The 24,049-nt window shown below is 43.5% G+C and overlaps 1 protein-coding gene and 1 long non-coding RNA gene across 10 annotated transcripts in view; one reads left to right on the top strand and one right to left on the bottom strand.

Annotated features, from left to right (window-relative positions):
* Positions 1–19,091, bottom strand: part of MEIS2 (Meis homeobox 2) — a 174,252-nt gene extending 155,161 nt beyond the window's left edge. For 2 of the 9 annotated variants that reach the window (XM_086895320.1, XM_086895325.1), the window contains exons 1-8: positions 18,959–19,091; positions 17,635–17,930; positions 16,376–16,608; positions 14,616–14,757; positions 14,057–14,107; positions 13,269–13,319; positions 12,209–12,358; positions 2,035–2,149 (exon numbers count right to left, since the gene is read on the bottom strand). In XM_086895320.1, the coding sequence (XP_086751446.1) occupies positions 2,035–2,149; positions 12,209–12,358; positions 13,269–13,319; positions 14,057–14,107; positions 14,616–14,757; positions 16,376–16,608; positions 17,635–17,646 (754 nt within the window). In that variant the 5' untranslated portion in view covers positions 17,647–17,930; positions 18,959–19,091. Of the gene's footprint in view, positions 1–2,034; positions 2,150–12,208; positions 12,359–13,268; positions 13,320–14,056; positions 14,108–14,615; positions 14,758–16,375; positions 16,609–17,149; positions 17,505–17,634; positions 18,429–18,958 lie in introns of those variants that run through there. The other 7 variants (XM_086895319.1, XM_086895327.1, XM_086895324.1 and 4 more) reach the window with 6 other exon arrangements.
* A 1,455-nt stretch (positions 19,092–20,546) lies between these two features.
* Positions 20,547–23,978, top strand: LOC111930330 (uncharacterized). Its single transcript, XR_002865119.2, has 3 exons — positions 20,547–20,631; positions 22,661–22,686; positions 23,899–23,978. It is a non-coding gene; the product is annotated as an uncharacterized LOC111930330 (long non-coding RNA).
* The last annotated feature ends 71 nt before the right edge of the window (positions 23,979–24,049 follow it).

The raw sequence follows: 24,049 nt of genomic DNA, 5'->3' as shown, positions 1-24,049 counted from the left end.
TCGGCTTCCCTTTAGAAGGCCCAGATGAGCACAAAGGGAAACATACCAGCAATGTTTTACCCTGCTAGACTGGACTGCACTAGTGACTGATTTGGCCCCACAGAGGCTGTCCCACTTCTGCAGAAATGAGTAACACGTTTGTTGAATTCATATATATTGGCAAAGTAATCATCAACTGCTTTTTCTAATACTTAGCAATATTTCCCAAGCACACAGAGTTACATGACAAGAGATCAGAGACTATGAAGTGCAAAATCCCTGGATATGGATACAAGGGACTTCTTCATATCAAGCATGGCTCAATGAAGGAACTTTGCTAGTTTCTAAGGGGTTCCTGGGGCAGAGTGGTGATACAGGTCTGAGGAAACTTCCTCCCTAGGGGTGGAATGAAGATGGCAGACCGATCAAAGGAATCATTTTTAAGCAGGCAAATCATCTGCTACACCATGCACTTCAGCTACATACACACACAAACATTTGATAAACTGTAAAGCCTGTGGCCAGCCCATAGACAGAAAACACCAATATGCTGTTTAGCAGTCAAGCTCTCCCTACCATTAGCTGTTGAAGCTGTAACAGTTCATGCTCGGTCTTGTACAGCTCCAGTTTAATTCCATAGCAAAAAATCCTTGTGACTCATTTTGGAGTTGGATCACACCCTATGCCATAGCTGCTTTCTATCAACAATAAGATTACAAATGTATAAACAATTCTTACAAATAGGAGACAAAACCAAACCACTCTACCAGAAACAAACTTTGCAAGTTCCTAGAATCACAAGGGGTACAAGACCAGATCATCAGGCAGATGAGGGGAACTAGCTCTGTGCCAAGCAATGAGCCATGTGAGAGACATGAAATCACATATCTGTTCTGCTGTCTGAGCATGGCAAATATCATGGAGGGAAGCAGTCTGCAGTGTGAGAATAGTCAAAGCAACTCTAGCCCTGAAGGCTTTTCCCTTCTACAGTTTTGGGATCCTGCAGGGCTACTTGGATGTCAGCCCTGTCAATTGGCTCTGCTGGGCATGTGGGGAAAAAGACAGGCAAAATACTGACGATGTAGGAGAAACATCTCACGGTCAGGCCATATCATAAGCCCTTATAAAGTCACTGGCAGAAGCTTACCATGTTTACAAAGAAAAACAAGAATGGAGTCCACCTTAAACTCTGGACTAAAAGAAATCAGAAAAAAAAAAGAAAAAAATCAACTCTTGAGTCAAGATCCAAGAGGGACAGCAGGCCATCTTTACCCAACGATTAGCACTGGAGGCTTGACTCTTGCACCTTCTGGAGTCATTTATTCTTCTAATGAGCACATGTAAAACACTATCATAACAGAATGACAGCCTTTGACACTCACTCAGCATGGATGCAGATGACCACACATAAGGTGCAGTTGGAAATAAAGTAAAAACCCCTGAAATAATAATCAAACCTCCTGAACCTTGAGGAAGTTTCACTGTATACAGATACAGAAGAGGTTTAGCAGTTCAGCTGTATCTCTATTTACCATTCAGAATTCAGATTTTCAGAGGCAGAAACAAATCTGTACAAGGAAACATTTCAAGAAACATTTTTTTGTCTAATTCAGGGTTTGCTTATACTTTATATAATTTAGCAGCTTCATAACTTCACGTAGAAGTCACTTTCTCAGATAAAACTACAGGTTAAACTCTCCATCTTTAACCCAACTCAAACAACTGCACTGCAGCTGGAGAGTATGCCTGTCATTATATTTACTTACACCACACAAAAATAAACTGTAGATAACCAAATTTGTAAAGGAATTGGCAGAACTAATCAATTGTTATTACAAAGCTTGTTTGAAGATTAGATATTTCGCTTTGAAATAATAATAAAATGCAGCTAAGTGGGTTAGGAAAAGGAAATACCGTCTCCCTAACTTACAGCTGATTGTACTGCAAGTCTGCCACTCCATGTTTACTCAAAGGCAGATGTACTGATATAATGAAAAAAGCTGGAGTTATTTTAGTCATGCCTACTTTGTGGAGGGAAAAAGTTTGACCTTTTACCTTGCTCGCTGCTGTTGTCTCCACTCTGGGAAGCGTGGCCCCCGCTGGAGGGCCCTGGTGTGCCTGCCGAGTGCGTTGAGGTTGCATCATCGTGGTCTCTCCAAGATGAAGGATTCTGGTGTCAGAGTGCCAAGGAATTTTTTCCACGGTTCCCATTCCAATAGCAAATGAAGAACAGAAAGCAAACCGGGAGAAGAGGGGAGGAAGGGGAGGAAAGTATACACATTAGCATTTGTGAAATGTGCCAAACACCTATACTGTTTGCACAGTGTAATAATTCTTCAGCAAAGGCAAGCAGAGGAGATACAAAGATTTACTTGTTAAAACACAGGACAGATTTTTTTTTCTTTTTTAAACTTTCCACAGAGTTATCTGGATTTAATTGTTTGAATAGTACTGGAAAACAATATTTCAGGACAGACAAGAGAACCATAAGCTTAGTTTCTTAAGGAGCTCTACAGGGTAGTGGCGGGGCAGAGGACAGAAGGGCATCTACCTACATAGTTTATGATATTCAGTGTTCTCATTAGGATCAGGATAGTTGGTATGCAAACTATCCCCCCACACTTTGTTTTTCCAGACTGACTACAGCTGCGAGGGGAGAAGAGGAGAGAAATTTTGTCAAGAAGTACAGGAGAATACACATGGGAAAGGAGTGTGTCCTCACTCCCTAACCTCTCTGTCACCCATTTAAATGCTGGAAAAATTTCCAGCAAAGTCAATGTTGTGAGGGGGAAAAGCAAGCTTTCTCTGAAAGACATTGTATACCAAGAAAGATGCTTCTTCACCCCCAGCCACCACCTTGGTATAACACATTTCAAGAGACTTTCTAGATTTATCACTCTAACAGTTCACTTACAAGAATTGTCAAGAACAACCACCAGGTGATTATATAAAACAACATGTATAGTGATTTTTATGTAATTCTTGCTACATTACTATGCATGAAACACTACAAAAGGGAATGCAGAAGACGGACTTACAAAGTTTGCAAAATTTGGCTAAGAGCTGAGCGACTGTACTTAAGTCATATACTTCATGAATACTTTCTAATTTATTGGGTATTGGCTTTCCTGGAGAGAGGAGCTGCTATTTAAAAGGATAAGTGAGGAAAACTTAATGTTACAGTTTAGTGCTACTTTGTGAGTGTATTCTCCTCCTGTCCTCCTCCCCTTTCCTGATCATTCCCAATACCCTGCTGTTGCTTAAAGGAAAACAGGAATTCTACTGTACAGGAAGAGCTTTATCAGCACCACATGAAGGCAGGCAAGAGATGGAATTTCCTCTGGCAGAAAAGGAGAGCAAGAACACATGAAACAGATCAGAGTAGCGGTTGGACCTGCATTACTTGTCACCTGGATGTGACAGCTTAAATCAAGCACATTATAATAATTCAACAACAAAACAAACAAACCTCCCCTCAAAAAAAAAATGTTCTTAGATTGCTTAGGTTTGACTGTGGTTTAAATCTTCATTCTAAAATAACATTAGATTATTAAAGCATGAGGAGAAGCTGAAAGCAGCAAGTAACAAGTTGGATAAATTCTTTGAGGAGGACTGACTCTGACCTCATCTACATCAATGTGTAGTAGGAATAAGTTCAACATAGTCAACTGATTTACCCACTGTAAAATACAGTGTAAGTGTGATTGGGACCAAGTCCCAAAATCTATATTGAAACATCTCAAAGTAATCTTCTAGCACTGATTAGTACCACATGCTGTATAGCAACACAGAACAGAACTGCCAAGTAACGGCTTGCTACGGTACCCAGCAACATAAATCTGACAGGCCTGACCTGGATCGCAGCAGAGACAAAGGAAAGAGCCCACGACTTCAAAAGGTTCCCAATAAAGTCTCAGGTGACCAAAGGGTAAGAAGGATCCAAATCCCCTTCACCTTACAAAGACAGACACACACATACACCCACGTATGTGGTTCCATGACAGGAAGACATGAGTAAGATCAGAAGGCAGGTCAGGATCTGAAATTTGCCTAACCTGTCAGCACAGCGCGCAGCACAACAGCGCTTACGGCACGAAATCACCAGCCCCTCCAAAACCTAGAAAACTGATCGACTTCTCCTCACACAGAACTACAACAGGAAAAAACTGCCACCAAACAGTAGTATTTAATATTCATTGAGGTTATTGTGTTAATTTTCCGTAATACTGTTATTCCCCTGTTTCATTAAAAAACAAACAAACAAACAAAACAAAACAAGAAAAACAAAACCCCCAAATTTTACCATAATTTTTCAGAGTCAGGTGGAGAGACACACAAAAAGAAAGATGAGAAGTCTTGAAAGCTGAAGCAGCCCAGGTGTTATTAAAAAGAACAAAAATGTTGAAAATAACGTTAGCAAAAAGTTCAGATAGAAATAAAAGGCGAAAACTGTGCAAGATTCTTTACAGCCTGGATTAAAACACAGTTGTGCCTATGAGCTTCTCTTTTTATCTCTGACTTAGGAAGCCACTCAAATAGCTTCAAGCTGAAGGCAAACAGCAGACAGGAGCTCTTCAGCCCTCTGCAGCCTCTTAGCGTCAGCTGTTTGCCGGATGGTAATCAGATAAAGAGCTAGAAGAAATACATGAAAAAGAAAAGAAACAATAGCATAGCATGAGTTTAGCCCTCCAACAACATCGTGCTGGAACCTTTTTTTAGAAAATGTAGTAATTGCAACATGTTCACCTAGGCTAAACTTTTCAGGGAACACAGTGAGTTATGCTAATTCTGTGTACTGCGGGCTCTCTTGCGCTGGCTGCTGTTGGAGCTCCTATCGCATGTATGAAAGTTACCATAATTAATTGGTAACAGCTCAGCTATGTTTTAAGGAGAATGTCATCCAAAACCTATCATACAATATTTCAAAATCCAGACCAGCCTTTCTGTTTCAAAGCTGTAAAAATTTGGAAAGGACCACTGAATGAGACTTCCCACAGCTGAAAGCACTTGCTGTCTCTACCAGGCTGAGCTGTTCTTGACCTCAGTTTGTAGATCCGGTTTGAGAAAGACAAACTCTATTGATTGAGAGTTCAATGTATTTCTTGTGACACAGTTTTCTTGAGGAAGCTATTTGGCAGAGTTTTGTTGGAGGACAGAAAATATAGGATAAGGTATTTACTAAATGCAACAGCAGAATGTTGAAGGAATTTGAAGGGGAGAGAAACATCAGGACTTTAATATTATAAAAAATGACAAATAATTTTAGAGGTGGAGTTTACAGACTCATAAAAAGGCAGCATTCTTTTGGTTTGGACTAAGATCATTGCACAAGTCAGTGAACTGATTGTTTTCTCCCCTAGAACATTTCCAACCTCACATCTCCCAGAAAAAATTCTTGGCTAAATGGCTAATCATAGGTATTTATTTTCTGCACATCCTCACAATAAATAAATAAATAAATAAATAAATAAATAAATAAATAACCAAATGGCACCACTGAAGTGTACTTCACTGGAAAACTTCATCAGTATAGTTGAGGTACCTGAAGAGATCCTAGTCTAAAGCCCACTAATATTAGTAGCAGTTTTTTTCTGTTAGTTTTAATGAAATTTGTATTGAGTTATCATGCTGAAAAAAAATTTTAGAAAGAAAGAAAAGAAGAAACCAAACATATAGCTTTAGATAAATTACACAAACTGCTAGCATGGCTTCTCCTTTCTTCTTGCAAGTTTAGTAATATACTTTGCAGAAACACGTTGAAGAGTGTGGGTGATATCTGCCAAAATGCAATTGTCTATTTTGTGTACGTGTGCATACTATAAAGATTTCACACATGTATGACCTAAACTATGCCAGACACCATAGAAAGTGAGCAGCACACATGTATCTATTCCCAGTAGTTTTAATAATTGGGAGCCAAATATGGTAGTCCTCTTGCTCTTACCTAATTGTGTTAAAGAGCAGTGCTACTAGGAGAAAAGCAGTGAATACTGAGTAGAGCACAATAGAAGGAGATGGAAAATAGATACAAGAAGCTGTGTCTCCAGGGGCAGTATTTTCTATTTGCTGGGCTACAGACTCACAGCTGATAATGCAAGTTGTAATTAATATAAAAGCAGGAGACAATATGGGGAAAGCTTGTACTAGCAGGGCCACAGGAGATCACTCCACCGCTATCCACTGTTTCTCATTTACACACATGGCCTTCCCTAGAAAACACAATTTTACCAGTGTTTTTTCCCTTGAAAGTAAAAAAAAACTAACTGATTTAGCACCACCATTGAATTTTGCAAAATCTAGAAAAGAGCAACAGAAAGGACAAAAGGCATACAAAGCAAATCTGACACATTTCTCTTTTGTTGATGCTGAAAATCTGCTAGAAACCATAAGAGTTTTTAACTACTACAGGATTTCTTGAACAGAGATGTTGTAACAGAGAAATTTGATACAGGATAATCTTCTGACAAATTGCAATTCTTACTTTGTATGTCCAAAATATCTGCTGGGCAAAGTGTGGCTAGCTTTTTGTCAGTGTATGTAGCCCTGCTAGGGCTGATTCTGATCTCATACTACTTTTTATGGTGATATTAAAGACTCAATTCTCCATAAGGAATCTGATTTTTATTTATATCTGGAAAGTAAAATCAATCAGGCCAGCTGATACCCATGTGAGAAAGCAGAGCAGGATTTGACTCGCATATTTTAAGTGAAGTTTCAAGCATACAAGTCCGACAGGATCAGGCCCTACATAATTTTATCAGATGAAACTGACAAAATCATTAATCTTAAAAGAACAAACACAACTTGTTTTCATAAAAATAACTACAATGGCTATAAGGCTTATTGTTTCTAAACATCAAAGGTCTAGTAAATTAATTTTACAAACACAAAACTGAACAGAACTACTTGATACAGATGGCATTATGCCCCCAAACACAATCCAAACCCTGCTCACCTTGTTCTTACAAGCAACACGTGTAAACACAGTGGAATGACTGATATGACTGATCCCCCAAAGATCTGCAGCTAGGTCCAGCTGTATATGAGGACATGACAGACTATGCAGGACATGGAAATTTATCACATGCATGCACGTGTGTTTCTGTGTGTGTATCTGTGTCTGTGTTTTGTGTGTGCAAAGTTCAGGAAGGTGTCTTAGAGATCGTGTCAAGTGCATTTAATAATGAACTTACTATTTAAAGAAACTTCCAATAAGACAAAAAGACATGAAAAACTCTAATTCAACATAGTATGTTATGTTTTCTAAAAAAGACTACTCCTGGTATTGCTGAGGTTTATTTTCCAAAAGGTGCATGCTTAATATGATTTTCATACTGAAGTTACACAACTGAAACAAAAAATGAGGCGCAGTAATCTATCAGATATTTTGCACATATGTACAAGTTTTTATTCTTGCCCCTTGATTTTGCATTTCAAGAAAGCGTCAGGAGCAATTTTTGAGTCTCCTAGGACATGGCAGTGTTCTGAAAAGCTGCGTGTTTTGTATTTTCTAATTAAGATTGAAATCAGACGTAATCCACCTGTCACCAAGGAACTGAGACTTGAAAAATCAGGGGGGTGTTGGGTTTTTTTAATTGTCCTTCTACGTCATTGTGTGGCTACACTTCATCTAGACTGATAGACAACTCAAACCAAAAAGAGAACACAGTTATCAAATAGATACTGAAAAACATTATTTGTTCAGTTTGAGAGAACAAAATTTAAAGTTAAAACACTTAAATCTGAGCTGTAGACTCAAATTTGAGAATTCAGCTGTTGACAGAAGTGTACCTTGACCCATCAAAAAGCAGGAATGCACAACACTATCTACAGTCTTGGAAAGTTCCTGATGCTCTTTGCCCCTTCAAAAATCACAGGGAGTACCACAATGCCCTAAGTCTTAAGCCACATTCCAGGTTTGCACTATTTTTGTTGCAGTTAGCTAGTTTTCCTTCCGACACACTACAGACAGAAATGGCACCTTTGGGTCTAATCTGGTGTTTCTCTGAAGTCCACAAAAGTGTGGCATACCTGCAGACCCTAGCAACAGACCCCCAATTACTTCTTCATTACTCAGTGAAATCTTACCTGAAGATTTAATTATATTACTGGAACAGGTATGTGCTATACTGATTTTGTTTTTCCTGATCTGCAAAATGTCCAGAATTTGCACAGATCATTTTTTGAGGAGAAATATTAAAGAAATATTAAGTTGTCTGGATAATCAAAAGTACAAAATAAAGTATCTCCTCATGTGAGAGCTGAAAGGTTTAATATTCCGACTAATATTTCTCTTCTATGGCTAAGATGCTGGATTTCTAATCTGTCAAGAGTCTTTTCTTATAGAAGAGATGTATGTATGTATATATTTCTATCAGTTTTAATGATATTTTAGGAATTATGATCTGTGTACTATTACCTCTGAGCTACAAAAACATACGAACAAATATCAAAAAGACTGAGGCCCTGATCCTGTTCCCATGAAAGCCATGGAAGGACAGCCATAAATTTCTATGGAATTATTAGGCTTCAAAACAGTTTTGTGCTAAAGGAAGAATTGTATGACATCAGGTGAGGCCAACTACAAAATTAATGTAATTAAAGTACAAAATGTTATCACATGTTCAAAAAAGGTTTAAAAATCTCCAAATTTTATGATGATCATGTTTTAAAAATTTGAATAGCTTGAAATAAGAAAAAAAAAAAAGATCTGCGAACAATCTCATCAGACATTTTAGGCTGAACACAGAACTCAGGATAGGGCCTGGTATGTTTAGTTGAACAATAATAAATTGTCTGCCCTGGGAAACCGAACTTTAACTGCAGCTGCAAAAGGTTTTTTCCCTTTTCTCTTATCTTTTTTTTTTTTCCTAACTAATCTGGTTCAGCCAGGGCATAGCTGTAATTACCTTCTTCCCATCTACAGCTAATACCTCAGAGCAATAAAAAAAACTGAGGGTGTTAAAAATTCAAACACTAATTATGGGCTGTTATATTTACTAAACACAGCAGAGTAATAACAAAAGTTTCAGCTTGTTGTGGCCAGCACTACACTATTTGATCTACCAAGTCCCTGGACCCTTTACACTAACTATATTACATAACAGTTAATAGCGCACTAAAATAAAATTCAATAAACACATCTATTACCAAACATGCACAGAACAACCACTTTCGGCTGTCTCCTTTTCTCAGCACAGGTGTATCTCTGAAGAGTTCATTCCTTTGTTGTTTTTGGGTTTGGTTTACAATTAGGCTCTATAAATAGCAGAGCAGTAGATTTTGAATGGGAAAGCGTGCAATATTTGAGTACCCCATTTAAAGTCTTATGGTAAATATTGTCTCATCCTACAATTCTTTCTGTTACTTTCCTTCATGCCTGTTTCAAGGTCTAAAAAAACAATAAAGCTGAGAGCTGCCTTACTTCCTAATTCAGCACTGCTACTGTCACTACTACCACCCCTCACATTCACATGAAACACACACAGGGTAGCTTTACACCACTCAATAACAATAGAGGGGTATGGATTTTTGGGGTGTCAAACAGCTGTCACAAACTGTCACCTCCACATGAGAAACCTTGGCATGCAACAAATTAACCTACACTTCTTTTGGGCTATCATTATTCATAGCCAATCAGTTGAAATGCTCCTAGTATTTCATGTGCAAATAAAACCATGAGAGGAAGACCCTGGATCAGAATAGTGGGCCAATACATAAAACAGAGGAAACAACATGCTGTCTCTGTCCTTCTGAAGTGGCTCATCATCACCCCTACACCAACTTTCACCAAATGAGATCTAGCCTAAGGCTATATATTAAATATGCATATCAAGGCAAATGAAAAAAATAAACCTGGAGAACCAAATTGGGCAAATTTGCATGCTTGAACTGCTGTATCTTCAGGTAGATGCTCAGTAGCTCATTTTTAATAGACTTGTGTGTTTATATTAGCCATTTTTTAAAAGCTTTTCTTTTCTATGAATAAAGATGCATTTCTTTCTGCTAGAACATTGTACAGTGTAAAAATATAAAACATGGTAGTTTGGCTAAGCTATAAAAAGGTGTTAAAGTTTTGTCAGGAAAACAAGCTTATATACAAAAAAAAAAAAAAATCCAATAAGGAGACACATTTCCCAAAACGCATGAATAAAATGTAACTATGTGATACAACTCTTCATTTCCCAGTTGGTGTTCTGGTTGCACAAATTATTGCTTCCTTTCAAAACAAATAGCAGGGGGCTAAAGTAAAAATGTTATAGCTCAAATCTCCAGGAAATAAAAGGCTTTAAATTATAATACCCAATGAAGTGGTAAACCCTAACGGGTGCAAGATAAATGGGTTGTCATATTTATTTGAGTTTGTTTTTGGGGCCACAAAAGCAAGAGGAGATTCTTCTTAGGGAAGATAATAGTTACCAAATTATCAAAATGCTAACCCCCTCCACTCCTGTCCTATCATTGTGTGTGAATTTAAATATTATAATGGAGCACTGCAAATTGGCTTGAGCATTTGCCATCTGCCAGAACCCTAAACAGGCTAGTTTATCTAATCTCTTCAATATAAACATAAGCATGCTCCATTTCTACACTTCCACTTGAAACACGCTCTTGTAAAGAAACTGTACTGGAGAAACATGTATTTTTTTTTTTTTTTTCTGTTTCTCTAAATTTTACACAGTGACTCACTATCTTTCAGGTTGCCACTCATTTCAATTTCTTTTCTAGTACTCTCCCAGAATACTTATGCCCACGAATTTAGGGTTGTAAAATGCCATGAAACAAATATTTTTGAAATTGTGTCATGCCTCATGGAGTTTATTACCTACATGTGAGTTAGCTGATAAGCAGAGAAACTTTAAGGAAGATCTGCATACATTTTTTTCTCTCAAAATAATAGATTTAAAATGTAAAACATAGCACAAACCTTGTCATGCAATGTTTACTGAATACAAATGAGAAAATGAAAGCTAAGGCTTGGATCCAAAAATATTTCCCGTAACTAAGCCACGCCAGAAGGGGGACATTCAGAAGAATTTATTATTATTTTATCTCCCAATTCAGCTTCAGTCCAGGTCTAATGTAATTACCAAATACACACAAAAACAACATGTTTTCAAAGGAAACAAAAGCTCCTAGAAAGCTCATTCTCCCTGGGCTTCCAGTTACTCTTCTTAACACACTGGGAAATAAAGGCAGGCGCCTGTGCAGAAAGCATGGTTAACTTCACACCGGGTGTTAAATTAATATTTCAACCGCTAAAATATTAGACTCTATCATTTAGATTATTAGTTCAATTGAATCTAAAACTGTATAAACCCCTTTGCCCCCCAGGGATGCGTTCCTATAAATAAAGTGGAGTTCACACCCACCCTTTTTAACCAGAGCTATTCCTTCCCTTTTCTGCTCTACCAGCTGCAATCTTTCCCTCCACATCCCGAAGTCTCTCTGCATCTACATCTTTTGAAGGATCAGAGGAGCCGCTCCAAAACCCGGAAAAACAAAGGCACTATCCTCACCACGCACACCAATGTTCAGTCCTACACACATTACACTAATTCACCAACTCCTAAAGCGTTAAAATCAACCGCTAACCTACGGTTACTCAATCATCATTCTCTCCAACTTTCTGTAATACATTGTTAATAATTGCTTCATCAAGGTTACTGTCTTTTATTATGAAGATGCTTCAGGCGTTTGGCAATAAGTCCATATTCTGACAATAAGTTGCTATAAAGCAAAAGCATTGGAAACTCTAATGTGTTAACCCCTTTTTTTTAATGCAGTGTAGTATTGCCAATAATTCTCATCACTTGTCATCCCCACAAGAGGGGAGGGGGGAGAAAATCAGCAAACTTTCTTCCTAACTTTCTTGTCTGTGTTTCCTTGCATTGATGCATTGATTACAAAGTTGGCAAAGAACAGGAGAAAGCACCGATCCCCACACCAAACCAACAGTTTGCTAGCTCTCCAAGCTGCCCAGACCAGGAAACTTTACAAACCATTGCTAACTCGATGCTTTACAGATGAAAACTGAAGGAACCTTTTGCATTTCTATAACTGTGCAAAGTGAGAGGGAAGAACGTTTGAAGATGGGACTGGAGCTTGCAGGAGTTTAAGGTAGTAATAATACTAATAGACAACAGTGGCAAAGCAAGGAAATCCAGAACAGATCCTCTAAGCAGGTCAAAAACTTAAAAAGTGTCATAAAGAAAGCAGAAGGACTTACATGATCGGCTAAATTTGTGGAAGATCCTGAGAGTTCTTCATGGTCTGATTTGGAGCTGCCATCCCTTTCATCAATAACGAGGTCTATTGGCATTTTTCCTTTCAAACAACTAATGTACCGATGGCAGAAATTATCACACAATTCATGAACCTGAAAAGAATAACAAGAATAATAGGATCAATAATGGCAAAATATCGTATTTCAGCTCTTTTTTTTTTTTTTTTTTTTTTTTTTAGTAACAAGTTCAACCCTCTGATCTACTCCACAAGTAACTCTAATTAAGGGGGACAATAGTTGAAGGCAAGGAAACAATAGAGAAATTGTTGCAGCACATATTATTCTCTAGAGACTTGCTGCAGCAACAAGTTAGAGAGAGAGAGAGATAGTGGGCTCGGACTTGTGTGCTGAAGAAAATCGGATTTGGTGATAACATCGGAACACTGGGAGCTGGACCCAGGTGGTATCACCGGAGCATACACAACCCAGACAGGTACAACTAGTCACTCGGGACGGGATCAGTTTAAACCGGGGCTAAAAAAAGGTCTAAATGGCCGGGAGCAGTAAAACGAAGCTACTTGCTGAGGTTGTGGGAAGAGCCATTCTCGTCCCAGGGCACAGCCCCTGCCCACGCCTCGCAGGGGCCCCTGCCTCTTCCAAACATTTAGCGCTTGCTTGGGGTTAATGTGCCTGCCAGAGCCGCATAGGAGAACGAGTGGTTTCATTTCTTTTTGTTAAACATAGTATTTCTGAGTGGGAAAAAGAGCTTCTACTGAGGAAAGGCGTAAGAAAGATGAAAGGGGTTTAATATTTAATATTAGTAAATATTGAAATCACACACACACAAAAAGGGGGAAAAAAACGGTCTGGGCATATCTGTCGGGTGTCACATGCTCTGATGGCACAGGTTACGGTGTCACAATGCATTACCCCTATCTTCTCTGGCCATGTTTACAAGTCAGCCCAAACAGTCGGGAGGAAGGGAGCCGGGGGAGGGGGGCCGGGGGGGAGGGGAGAGGGGGCAGGGAATGCCGTGCCCCCCGCCCACCTCCGTGACTCTTACCTTTTCTAATTCCAAAAGATGAAACCTTAGTACTTGTATTGCTTGGATCATCTGCAAGAAAGTTTTGAGCAAGGGGTTACGTGGGAGACAGGAGCAAGGGGGCTGGGCAGAGCCTGGAGCCCGAGTGGGAAAGGGGGAGAAGGGGATTGTCAGGGCGCTCGGTCATTATCCAGGATTTTAGCTCATTTGTCACGCTTCAACAATTTTGATCAACTTTAACCTAAACACTCGATTTTTATCATATTTATTCCAGGAGCGGTGATTAGTGGTTTATTAGCGCGATCTTGGAGAAAAACCTCTTCCTCTTCTCGTTCCCCTCTCAGCACCCCGGCCCTCACCCCTGAGGGTCCGCACAGAAGTCAAACACACGCTCCCACCCCCACCCCCGCCCGCAGGAGAAAGGGGGGTGAATGTCTGTTTGAATAGGTTGGCATCTTCTTTACAAGCGGATTTAGGCACTTTGAATATTGAAATCGTTCACATTAGCAAAAGAATTACATTAGAAATCTCCAGCTCTCTCTTCTTAAGCAGTTACTTCCTTCACTTTTAGCTTCCCGTGGCTTTCAAACTCAGCTTTGCAATGCATGGGGCTTGAGACCTTGCTCTGACCGGTCTAAGAATAAAGCTCTCCGAAGCCCTTTGACGGCAACTTGCCGAGCGGCCGGCGCCCCGCTCCCAGGCCGGCGCAGCCCGGTGCCCGGCCCGGCAGCCGCTGCCCCGCTCCCGGCCCGGAGGAGGGGTCGGGAAGGGCGAGAGGGGAGTGCGGTGGAAGAGGGAGCAGGCCTTACCAAATTGTCCAATTCTGGATTTGAAGAAAAGAGTGGTTTTTCGGCGCGGACCTGCAAGAAGAAGGAAAAGCGGTGTGAGCTACAGCTTCTGTCTTTAGCCCCATAACCGGATCGCCCGAAAGGGGAAAATCCCTTTGACAAAACCGGCCGGTACCAAAATCCGGGCTGGCGAGTCACCGAGCTGTGGAGAGGAGCCCGCTCCGCTCCTGCCGGTCCGGCACTGAGCCGGCCGCCGGTCCCACGGGAGCCTTCTCCTTTGGGTGCCCTGCCTTCCTCCCGCTCCCTCTGCCTCCACCTCGGCCACAGCTACCTTTCCCTATCGCTAATGCGGGAGGGCAAGGCCCGGGAGCCGCAGGCCGGCAGCGCGGAGGGGCTCCGGCCGGGGTGGGGGGAGGTCAGGGCCGGCCGGGCCTCCGGGGCGCAGCCCGCCCCGCCGGAGAGGGGGCGCCGGGGGGGAAAGGGAGGCTGCCCCTGCCGACACCCGCCCGTGTGGGTCGGGGCGCTGAGGAGGCGGTGGGAGCGCTGGGGAGGGTCGGGGGCGGGGGGAGAGGTGCCGGACCTGTTTAGCGAAGACGGCGATGTCCTCGTTGAAGGAGTCGGAGGAGCAGACGTCCCCGCCGGCCACGCCGGGCTCCCGGGGCGTGCAGGTCGCCAGCTCGCACTTCTCAAAGACCAGAGCTAAGAGGGGGAACAACGGGTGCCTACCGGGCGGTGGCACACAAAGAGAGGGGAGGGGGTGGGGGAGAGGGGGGAAGAAGAGCTGTTATCAACAAGTATTTTATTTTTTAATGCACGGACACGCAGATCCCGGCGCACGGGCACAGCCAGGCTCTGCAGTCTCGCAGCAGTGCCCCGGGCAGAGCAGTGGAGAACCACATTTTGAAATAAAAACACCGGGTTTGGTGGTGAGTTGGCTGCTGTTGTTTTGTTTGTTTGGGTTTTTCTAATTTTGAAATTGCAATGCCCGAACCACATCCCCCGTGCAGTCCTCTCACCGACGAGGACAAAAGTGACCTCTCTAAACGCACAAGGCACCGAACGTGCTCAGCAGCAGCTCAACTGAGAATGTTACACTTTTGCCACAGCTTAAAATACCGCAAAACCTGGAAGATCCCATCCCTACCCTCCAGCTATGACCTAAAACGAGAGCACAGCTAGGCAAACTGCAAACTACTTAATACGTAATTTTATTTTTCAAGGGGCCTGCTAACAAAAATGTGGTGAAGTTTCCTGGCTTAGGAAGCACACCCAAGTAAAATACCATCTGTCCAGATAAGTGAGCTGGGGAGGGGGTGGAGGAAGGGAGCACTTCGCGAAATATTTTCCCATAGTTGGTGTAGTCAGAAAAAAAAAAAAAATTATCTGCGTGCTAAGTAGTAAGCGTGCATTTGTTTCTTTTCTCCTTTGGTGTCTGATCAAGGCCCCACACTCTGTCATAGATGTTACTAGCTCTCCTTTTAGGATCAGTTAGTATTTTTTCCAAAAGGCACTGAAGGAAATCGGTGTCATTCCCTCCAAGCAAAGCCCCGGTGCAGGCTTGAGTTTTGCAGGGTATAGGTTTCTATTCCTCACGTTCTTTCTTTCTTAAATAGAAAATTCAGCTCATTGCCCGAAATATCTTTATGTCTTCTGTCTCTGGGAAGAGCTGTTTGCAAGAAGTGAATCCCTTTTATTCTTACTACCTTCCGCGATGTGAATAGCTCTTTATTTACAAAGTTGGAAGAGTGGTATTATGGCACAGAGGAGAACACCAGAACAACACTTCTCCAACTAAAATCCAGAGCAATGAGAGTCTCTAAGTGGGGCCTTTCCAAGAAAGCAAAAAAAAAACCAACAACCCACGGGTAAGAAGAGAACCCCCCTCCCCCAAAACACAAAAGAAAAAAAAAAAAAAAAAAGACCCGAATAAATAAAAAAAGAAAAATGGAAGGACAAGGCAGCACTACCTCTCTCCAGCCCAGCCTCTCTCCCCAAGAGGTCTGTTTTCCAGCACCCGTTTCCCGTGGGTGCTGGCACCTCAGCCAAGTCAGCCTGGGATCGCGCTCGTCCCGAAATCGCCCTGGTCCCGAGATCGCCGGCCCCGGCAGTGGCACCGGGCGGGTCTCCCCCCTGAGCGGGCCGGGGGCTGCCCTGCCGCCGCCTCTCCTCCGGACCCTGCGGGCTCCCCCCGCCGCACTCCGCCCCGGGGCCCGGCTGGCCGCTGCCGCCGAGGCCCCGCGGGAGCTGCCGCTGCTCCCGCCCCGCTCCCGCCCCGGCCGCTCCGCGGGCACCCGCGCTGCGGAGCCGGGCCCTGGCGCCGGGCGGCCCGGCGGCACCTACCCGTAGATCGCATCCTTGTCCCGCTTCAGAGCGTCGTTGACAGCGGAGCCCATGCTGGCCGGCATGACATTGGGGTGCGGGGCGTGGGCGCCGTAGTGCTGTCCGGCGTGGAGCGGCGGCCCATGGTTGAGGTGGTGCACCGGGGGGATCGGCCGGGGGGCGTGGGGGTCCCCGTACATGGACGCCGGCACCCCTACTCCGTCCATCCCGCCGTAGTGGGGCAGCTCATCGTACTGTCAAAAAGCGGGCCGGAAGAGAAGAAAGAAAAAGAAAGAGGAGAAGAGAGAGGGGGAATAAAAATAAAAATAAAAAAAACCAAACCGAACAAACAACAACAACAAAAGTCAGAAGAGAGTAAAGCACCCGGACAGACACAAACAGAGCAAAACAAAACAAGAACAGCCACAGCAGAGAGAAAAATGCTCAAAATGAAATCAACTGGGACCGGGAGCACGGGCTGGAGGGGCTGAAGGAGGAGTGGGGGTGCGAGGAGAGGTAAAAGGGGAAAGTGTGTTTGCCTGTCTGCGCGTGTGGGGGAAGATGGTCCTCTTCAGCACAGGCAGGAGAAACCCTAACAAGGAAACGGGGATGAAAAGGGAGGAAACGGAGGAGAGAAACTAGAGTTACTCTGCATTAAAAAAGAAGAAAAAAAAAAATAAACAAGCAGAATCAAAACCAACTAGATAAATAAATCAACACTAGAAAAGAGAGAGGAAAGGTGGGGTGCATCGGGAAGAGGGGGGAGATAAAGGGGGGAAATAATCTGAAAGTTACCAGAAACATTATTTAGTAGCAATTCCCCTTGTCCTTGTCACAGCCAGAGACAAAAAAAAAAAAAAAAAAAAAAAAAAGGAAAAAAAAAAGCAGCAGCTATATGTGTATACATATATATACATTCGTATATACACAGACACACATATGTATTTTTTAGTCTTTGCTAGGCAGCAGCAGGAGCGGCGGCAGCAGCAGCAGAAGCAGCAGCAAGCTTTCCCCTGTGAAACCCGTGCTACTGAGCAGGCAGAGAGCAGGGAAATCGCGCTGCTGGGGAAAAAGCTAGAGAGGAAGAAAGCGTGGAACAATTGCGGAGAGACACACATACAGAGACACTCATGCACACACACAAAAAGCCAGCGAATAATTTTTGCTGCTATTTTTTAATAGTGGCCGCCATCATCAGCAGCAACAGAGGAGAGCAAATCGGACAGGCCCCTCTTAAGAGAGGATTTATATATAGGTAAGTGTTGGAGATTTAAACCTACCCTTTGCGCCATCAGTCTGCGCTCCAATAAACTCCTGGATGTGTCGTATATTTAATATCCCAGTCCAGCAAAGAAAGTGATTTAGAGTGAAGAAGATTCCTTTTTTTTTTTTTTTGCAACCCACTTATAGACTTCTCCTATCCTCCAATATGGGTAAATAATAATAATAACAACAACAATAACAACAACAATATATAAAAAACAGTCAAGAACCACGATGAGTTTCTGTGTTTTCTTCTTTTTTTCTGTCTCTTTCTCTTTCCTTTTTCTGTCTCTCTTTTTCCTTTTTTCTTTCTCTACGCAAAAAAAAAAAAAAAAAAAAAAAAAAAATTGTCAAGCCCCCAAACTGAAGGTTACGATCGGCCCGTCAGCAACCCACATGTAACCAAACTGTCGTGTCTCATGGCTTTTTGCCACTCCAGCTGTCAATCAAAGCCAGGGAATGTCAAGGTAGTGAATGAATGATGGTTGATGATGATGAAGAAGAGAGGAGGAATCTTTTTAACCCCGGTTTCTTCTTCCAGTAACTCCGAGCTCGGGTTTTGCCTTTTAGGATCGCTTATAGGGTTGTTGGTTTTGGTTTTGTTTTGTTTTTTTCAAAGTACTGTGAAGGGGGTGGGGAAAGATGCGAAGAAAAATTGAATAGTTTGCAAAGCCCGCACTTCCCCCTCTCTCCTTTTTTTTTTTTTTTTTTTTTTTTTCCTCCCGGCAGGTATTTTGTCTCCCTCTCTCCCTCACTCCCTGGGATGAGTGAGTGTCAGTAAGTGTTGGCAGGTTGGCTGCCGGCTGCCTTATAGAAGAGGCTCAGTTTTGCGGCGCTGATCGGCGGGAGAATGAAGTGACGGAACCCGGAAGTAGTGGTGGCCATAGCCAGTCCTGCAGCGCGGCGGCGGCGGCGGCGGGGAGCGGCGGCGGGGAGCGGCGGCGGCGGGGAGCGGCGGGGCGCGGCGGCGGGCGCGGGCGCGGGGCGGCGGGGCGCCCCAGCCGGCGGAGCGCCGGGGATGCGCAGCGCGGCGGCGGGGCGGCCGCGGCGCCGCGCGGGGGGAGCCGCGCAGCAGCCCCTGCCCCGAGCGAAGCACGGCGTGTAGGAAGGAGCGAGCGAGCGTGCGAGCGAGAGGGAGGGAGGGAGGGAGCGAGGGAGGGAGGAGGGAGGGAGGGAGCGAGGGAGGGAGCGAGGGAGGGAGGCAGGGGAGGAAGGACAGAGAGAGTGCGTGTGTGCGAGAGGGGGGGAGAGGCAGGGGAAACTGCGGAGAGCGAGAAGAAAAGTGCGGTAGAAGCCCGGCCCCGGGTCGGTTTGCGCTAGATTATTCGAGCGACAAAATACCTTCCGATTACCCGCGGCGTGGGGCGTCTGGCGGCGCGCGGGGCCGCTCGCTCAGGTCGCCGGCTGTCGCCGCTGCCGCGCGCGGTGCCGAGCCCGGGGGCACCGGCAGCTACAGCGCTCGGGGGGGCCGCGCAAAGTTGCTCTGCCCCCGGCAGCGAGGCTGCTCCGGCCCGGCGCTCCCGGCTCCGCCGGCGCGCCGCGCCGCCGGCCGGCCTTCTTCCCTCTGACAATTCATTGTGCTTTTCTAAAAATTAATTTTCCAGGGCATGGAGAGAACGCCTCGTTCAAACCGTGTTGGGCACCGCTCTTCATTAAGTGATCGCTGCTATCAAACACGCTCTGGATGTCTTGAAGGGGGGGGGGGGGGGGGGGCGGGGAGAGGCGGAGGGAAGAGGGGGAAATCCCTTTTAGTTTTGCGATTAGGCTGCCAGGCTTTGTAAAGGGCTTAAAAACAAAGTCATGCTCAGTCTTTTGTAGGAGAGATCCAGATGTTATGTAGATTTCTGTTTGCATGTTCGTTTTGAGCGGATCCGGCGGTGAGCGCAGTGTTTAGCGTGTGTGTGCTGCTGGACTTTACCGTTTATCGACGTTGCGCTTGTGGAATGTATGCTGGAGTATTAGCTCGGTAATGCCTTCTAATGGTAGTGCTAATTACAGTGGGGTTATTTAGCAAATTAAGTGAGATGATGCACCCCCCCAACCCCCCACCCCTGAGTACCAAATGAACTTTTCCGAACACACGGGCACACACACACACACACACACACACACGCGTTAATTTTGGTGCGTTTCTCTCGCCCAATCACTTCGCTGAAGCTACACCATGCCTTACCTCAGAGCAGTCAATTACCAAAGCTACCCGGGATCATCAATCATGGGGGATGCTTGAAGTTTAGGGGAGGAGCGATGGTCAAACTATCGATTGCTGCAGTTTTGTCCTCCCCAACCCCCCACCCTCGTTCACGGTCCCCTGCACATAAAATCTAAAACAGACTATCCCGTTAATAGTGGAATTTATCAATGATTATGTACCCGGTTGTGAATGTAGCCTCATACGTAGATGGCTTTTGAAAATACACGGCAGAAAATATATTATTCCGTTAGATTTTGGTTTGGTGTGCTTTTCGTGGTGATGACGATGCTTTTCAGAGGTTTGTTGTTTTTTTCTTTTTTTTTTTTAACTTTAAGAAAATGACTCAAGGGGTAGTTATAGATATTTGGCCTGATTTTAATAGGCGAAGGGAATGAGCTCCAGAGGTCAATAAACCCCTCCAAAATGATGAATGATTGAGTACCTGTGATGATGATAGTGATTACCGGAGCAATTAAACAGTTTGATTAAATGAGCCATCATAACAATGATGTCTGCGGGAAATCAGCCCTCACGTATAAAGAAAGATAGTGTGGAGAGCTGACAAACGCCAGTGGGCATTCCTGCATGTTCCGCTAGCGCCGAGCCCTGCAGAGCAGGGCTGTATTTACAAATATGAGTGGAATACGGAGAAAAGTCCCTCTCCTACTTTTAGCCAGAGTTGCACCCTGCTTAAAACCCGCCAGAAGCCGGAGAGCAGACACGGGGTTTTTTTTTCCCTAGAGGATCTCCTCCAAGATTAAAGCTAGTCCTAAGAGCAACCGAATTGCTGTGACTGACTTTCACGGGACTGTAAAGAGAGGTGAGTAGAAGAGCCCTTAGTATGTAGATCTCTTTCAAGCAGTGGTTAAGTCAATTCATTTCGCAGGGAAAAAGCCAGCCTTCTTGTGCAGTATTTTATACTCTGTCGTATAAATCGGTAACGTAATTCAAGATATTCATGGTAATGAATGCTTGGCTAATCCTTTGGGTGCGCGGAGACCTACAGAGCAGTAGGTTATGCAAATCCTTTCCTACTTTTACAGCTGTAGTTTTCGAGCAGATTTTTTTTTTTTTTTTCTTAAGAGATCTAGTCATCGGTGAATGTTATTTGGGTTTTTTTCCCTTCTTTCTTCTCCCCCTTCCCCCCACCCCCCCCCCCCCCGCACCCCAAAGATGCCAGATTTCTCAACTTGCATGGAATCGTTTAATTGTGATGCAGCCAGCTTAGAGGACGTTGTTCAAATATTTGTAGCTTTCAAACTTGTTTTTTAACCGTGGCAGTGCACACCCAGAGCCTTGTCTCTTGAGATGTACAAATGTGTCTCTTTTAAAATAGTTTCAGTATCACCAAAGAAGAGGTCTTTCCTTATAAACTGGCTGTACAAAAGTAATCTAGCTGCATTTAAGGCTCCATGCATTTCTTCAGACCTCAAGCTGTAAGTTCATCAGTTTTGTTGTCAAAAAAGAAGTTAAATTACTTGAATCCCATAGAAGAAATTATTTTATTGCTTAGAATATAATTTTAGACCACTTTTTTTTTTTGTTTTGCTAATTCTGTTTTTCACAGAAGTCTCTGTAGATCTCAGCTCCCTTGACTAAGAAATTCTGAGAAAATAGACGAAAATCAAAGCTGAAAAAAAAGCAGCCAAAGACTTCTGCAGTGTTCAGTGCTGCTCCTTTCAATTGTTTAATTTTTCCCCCTCCTAAACTAATTAACCCCCTGCGTTGTCTTGCCCTGCTGTGCATGTTTGTAATCTGGGACAGGGACCAACTTTTAAAAATTATTTTAACTTGATAGAAAGTGAAATTTCATATAGTAAATGAAGATCTTTCATGTTCTTTCTGTGTCCTTTTTTTTCCACGTGAAAAGAGTTGAAGCCTTTTCTCCTCATCACTATCCCAGTGGATTAAAGCACACAGAGAACATGGTTTATAAAGCGCTACAGTTTAGCCATTAAAAAGGGATCTTAATTTAGCGCCCTTAAGTGAATGTACTCATCTATTAACAAAGATGCTTTTGGGAGCTCGGAGGAAAATGGGATACGTACGTGCAGAGGGTGAGGACTTTCACATACTTAGGTGATTTTTTATTTACCCCCCCCTGCCCCCCGCCTCAACTTGTGACATTTTTTTTTTTAAAAAAAAAAAAAAGTAATTCCGGTAATATAAAATGGCTAATTTCTATTTCTCCCGCATCACGCTCAGAGTGAGGGATGTTTTAAGGAAAAGTGTGAGATACGAGTCGGGGTGGTGGTTTTTTTCCTTTTTTTTTTTTTTTTTCTTTCTTCTTTCTTTCTTTTTTTTTTTTTTTTTTTTTTTTTTTTTTTATACATTGGCTCAAAAGTCCAAAGAGAAATGAGGTGTCCGGTATGGAAGTGCATCTCAGTCAACCGCCAGCTCCTTTTGCCGAGGCTGGAAATGGTTTTAACAGGCGGTAAAATTTCATCTTGTGGTGTCAAATTGGGGTCAGTTTGGGGTTAGCGCTCTCAGTGTCCGAGCAGGAGCTGTCCAGCTGTGTGGGGATTCATTAAGGGCAAAAGATCCGTTTCAAGAAAAACAATACAAAGACAATCAGAGGGCTAAAGATCCTCTTCAAATCGCATTTTACAAGTGCACCAGAACAAATATGGATGCTGAAACCTATTCCCTTCAAACTCCCAAATCGGCTTCTTAGCCCTCGGAGGGAGCGAGAGAGAAAATCCTCTAAAAGTTAAGAAGAGTCTGTTTTCAATCAGCCTTTCCGAAGTGTGGCATCTTAGTCCTTTGCTGGCTTTGAGACATGCCTCTCTTGCTTGCTCGTTACATCTCTCCCTCCCTCCCTCCCTCCCTCTCTCTCTCTTTTTCCACAGCCTTGCAAAAGCGGATGGCACAACAGGTAATATTTCAGTTTTCGAGAATAAATCCCACCGGGGACCTTAAACCGCTGTTTTGCACGCGCGTGTGCTCCTAGCACAAGATTTAATGCAAATAGAAAGTTTTTAGGGGGAAACAAGTCATGCTTGCACAAAATCCTGTTGGACCTTGTAGGAAATTTTGAGCTCTCCTTGTAGGTGATCCTCCGGTCCGATGGGTAATTTAGGCTAGATTTACTTTCCGGTTCTTAGCATTTGTGGAAAGCACCTATTGCTAATCTGGTTTATTAAATTCGCATGGTTTAAATCCTCTTAACGTCGCTACATCTGTTAGGACAATTGACGCCTTGCTACAGGGACAAATAACTTGAACCTTAATCTTGTTTGTAACTTTATTCAATGTTTGTTTGTTTGTGTGCTGAGTTCAAGTATTTTGGATGATGCCATTGTGTTCGGTAACACGTAGACTGCATTTGAAAGCAAAACTCGTCTTAGACGGGTCAGGGATATCATGGAACACAGTGAAAAATTCAGCATATTCGAACTGGCTTTTTATCTCGAACTATCATTCTAGGCAATGAGTCATAATTAATGAAGAAAGCAATCTGCCTGTTAAAATGTGGACGCGGGACATCACCGTGACACTGTGGTGAAATTCACGTGAATTTTACTTTTTGTTTTGCTTGCAAGGCGAAGTGTGGAGTTTAATACCTTTCTCTTTTTATAATCAGGATTGTGCCACAGTTAAATTCCTAGCCCCAAACCCGCTCTTTACCACACTCTCCTTTGCCCTCACGGTTGCTTTTTACAACTTCAGTCACTTTTTATTCGTCTCAGCACTCTTTGATTCGTCTCCGACTTCCCGCAGCTGCAAGACTTTTGAGGTCCCATCTCGGGTGCCCCTGTGAAATCATGCACGTTTTAGCTTCTGCAGATCACTGGGTTCATTTAGCTCCTCACCCTGATCCTCCCGTCTGCCAGGAGTGTACTTCGCTTTTCAGTAATGTATTATTATTTGTCGAAAATCTTTCTAGTCCTGAAAGTCAATGGTAGCCCATCACGGTGAACTTTTCTTGACCTCGACTGCGGCATGACTGAGATCTTTAGGAGCTGGATTAGGAAGGGGTTCATTTACTTACCTGTTAACTTCGCCTTTTACTTTTTCTTCCGCCTCTCCGCCCTCTTTTATTTATTTATTTATTTATTTATTTATTTTATTTATTTTTTTTTTTTAGAGGGAAAAGCCCCAACTGTGGACGAAACACGAGCGGTGCGGGGTCGCTGTGCCGCGGCGCCCCCGTTTCCCCGCTGGCTGCCCGGGCGGCGGGGCTGCAGCCGGCGCTCCATCAGCAGCCCTCTAGCGCTATCTGGCGGGGCTCCAAGCCC

Source organism: Cyanistes caeruleus, chromosome 6, assembly GCF_971803275.1.
Source record: "Cyanistes caeruleus chromosome 6, bCyaCae1.hap1.1, whole genome shotgun sequence".
NCBI lineage: Eukaryota > Metazoa > Chordata > Aves > Passeriformes > Paridae > Cyanistes > Cyanistes caeruleus.
This window is presented reverse-complemented; position numbering and strand designations above follow the sequence as displayed.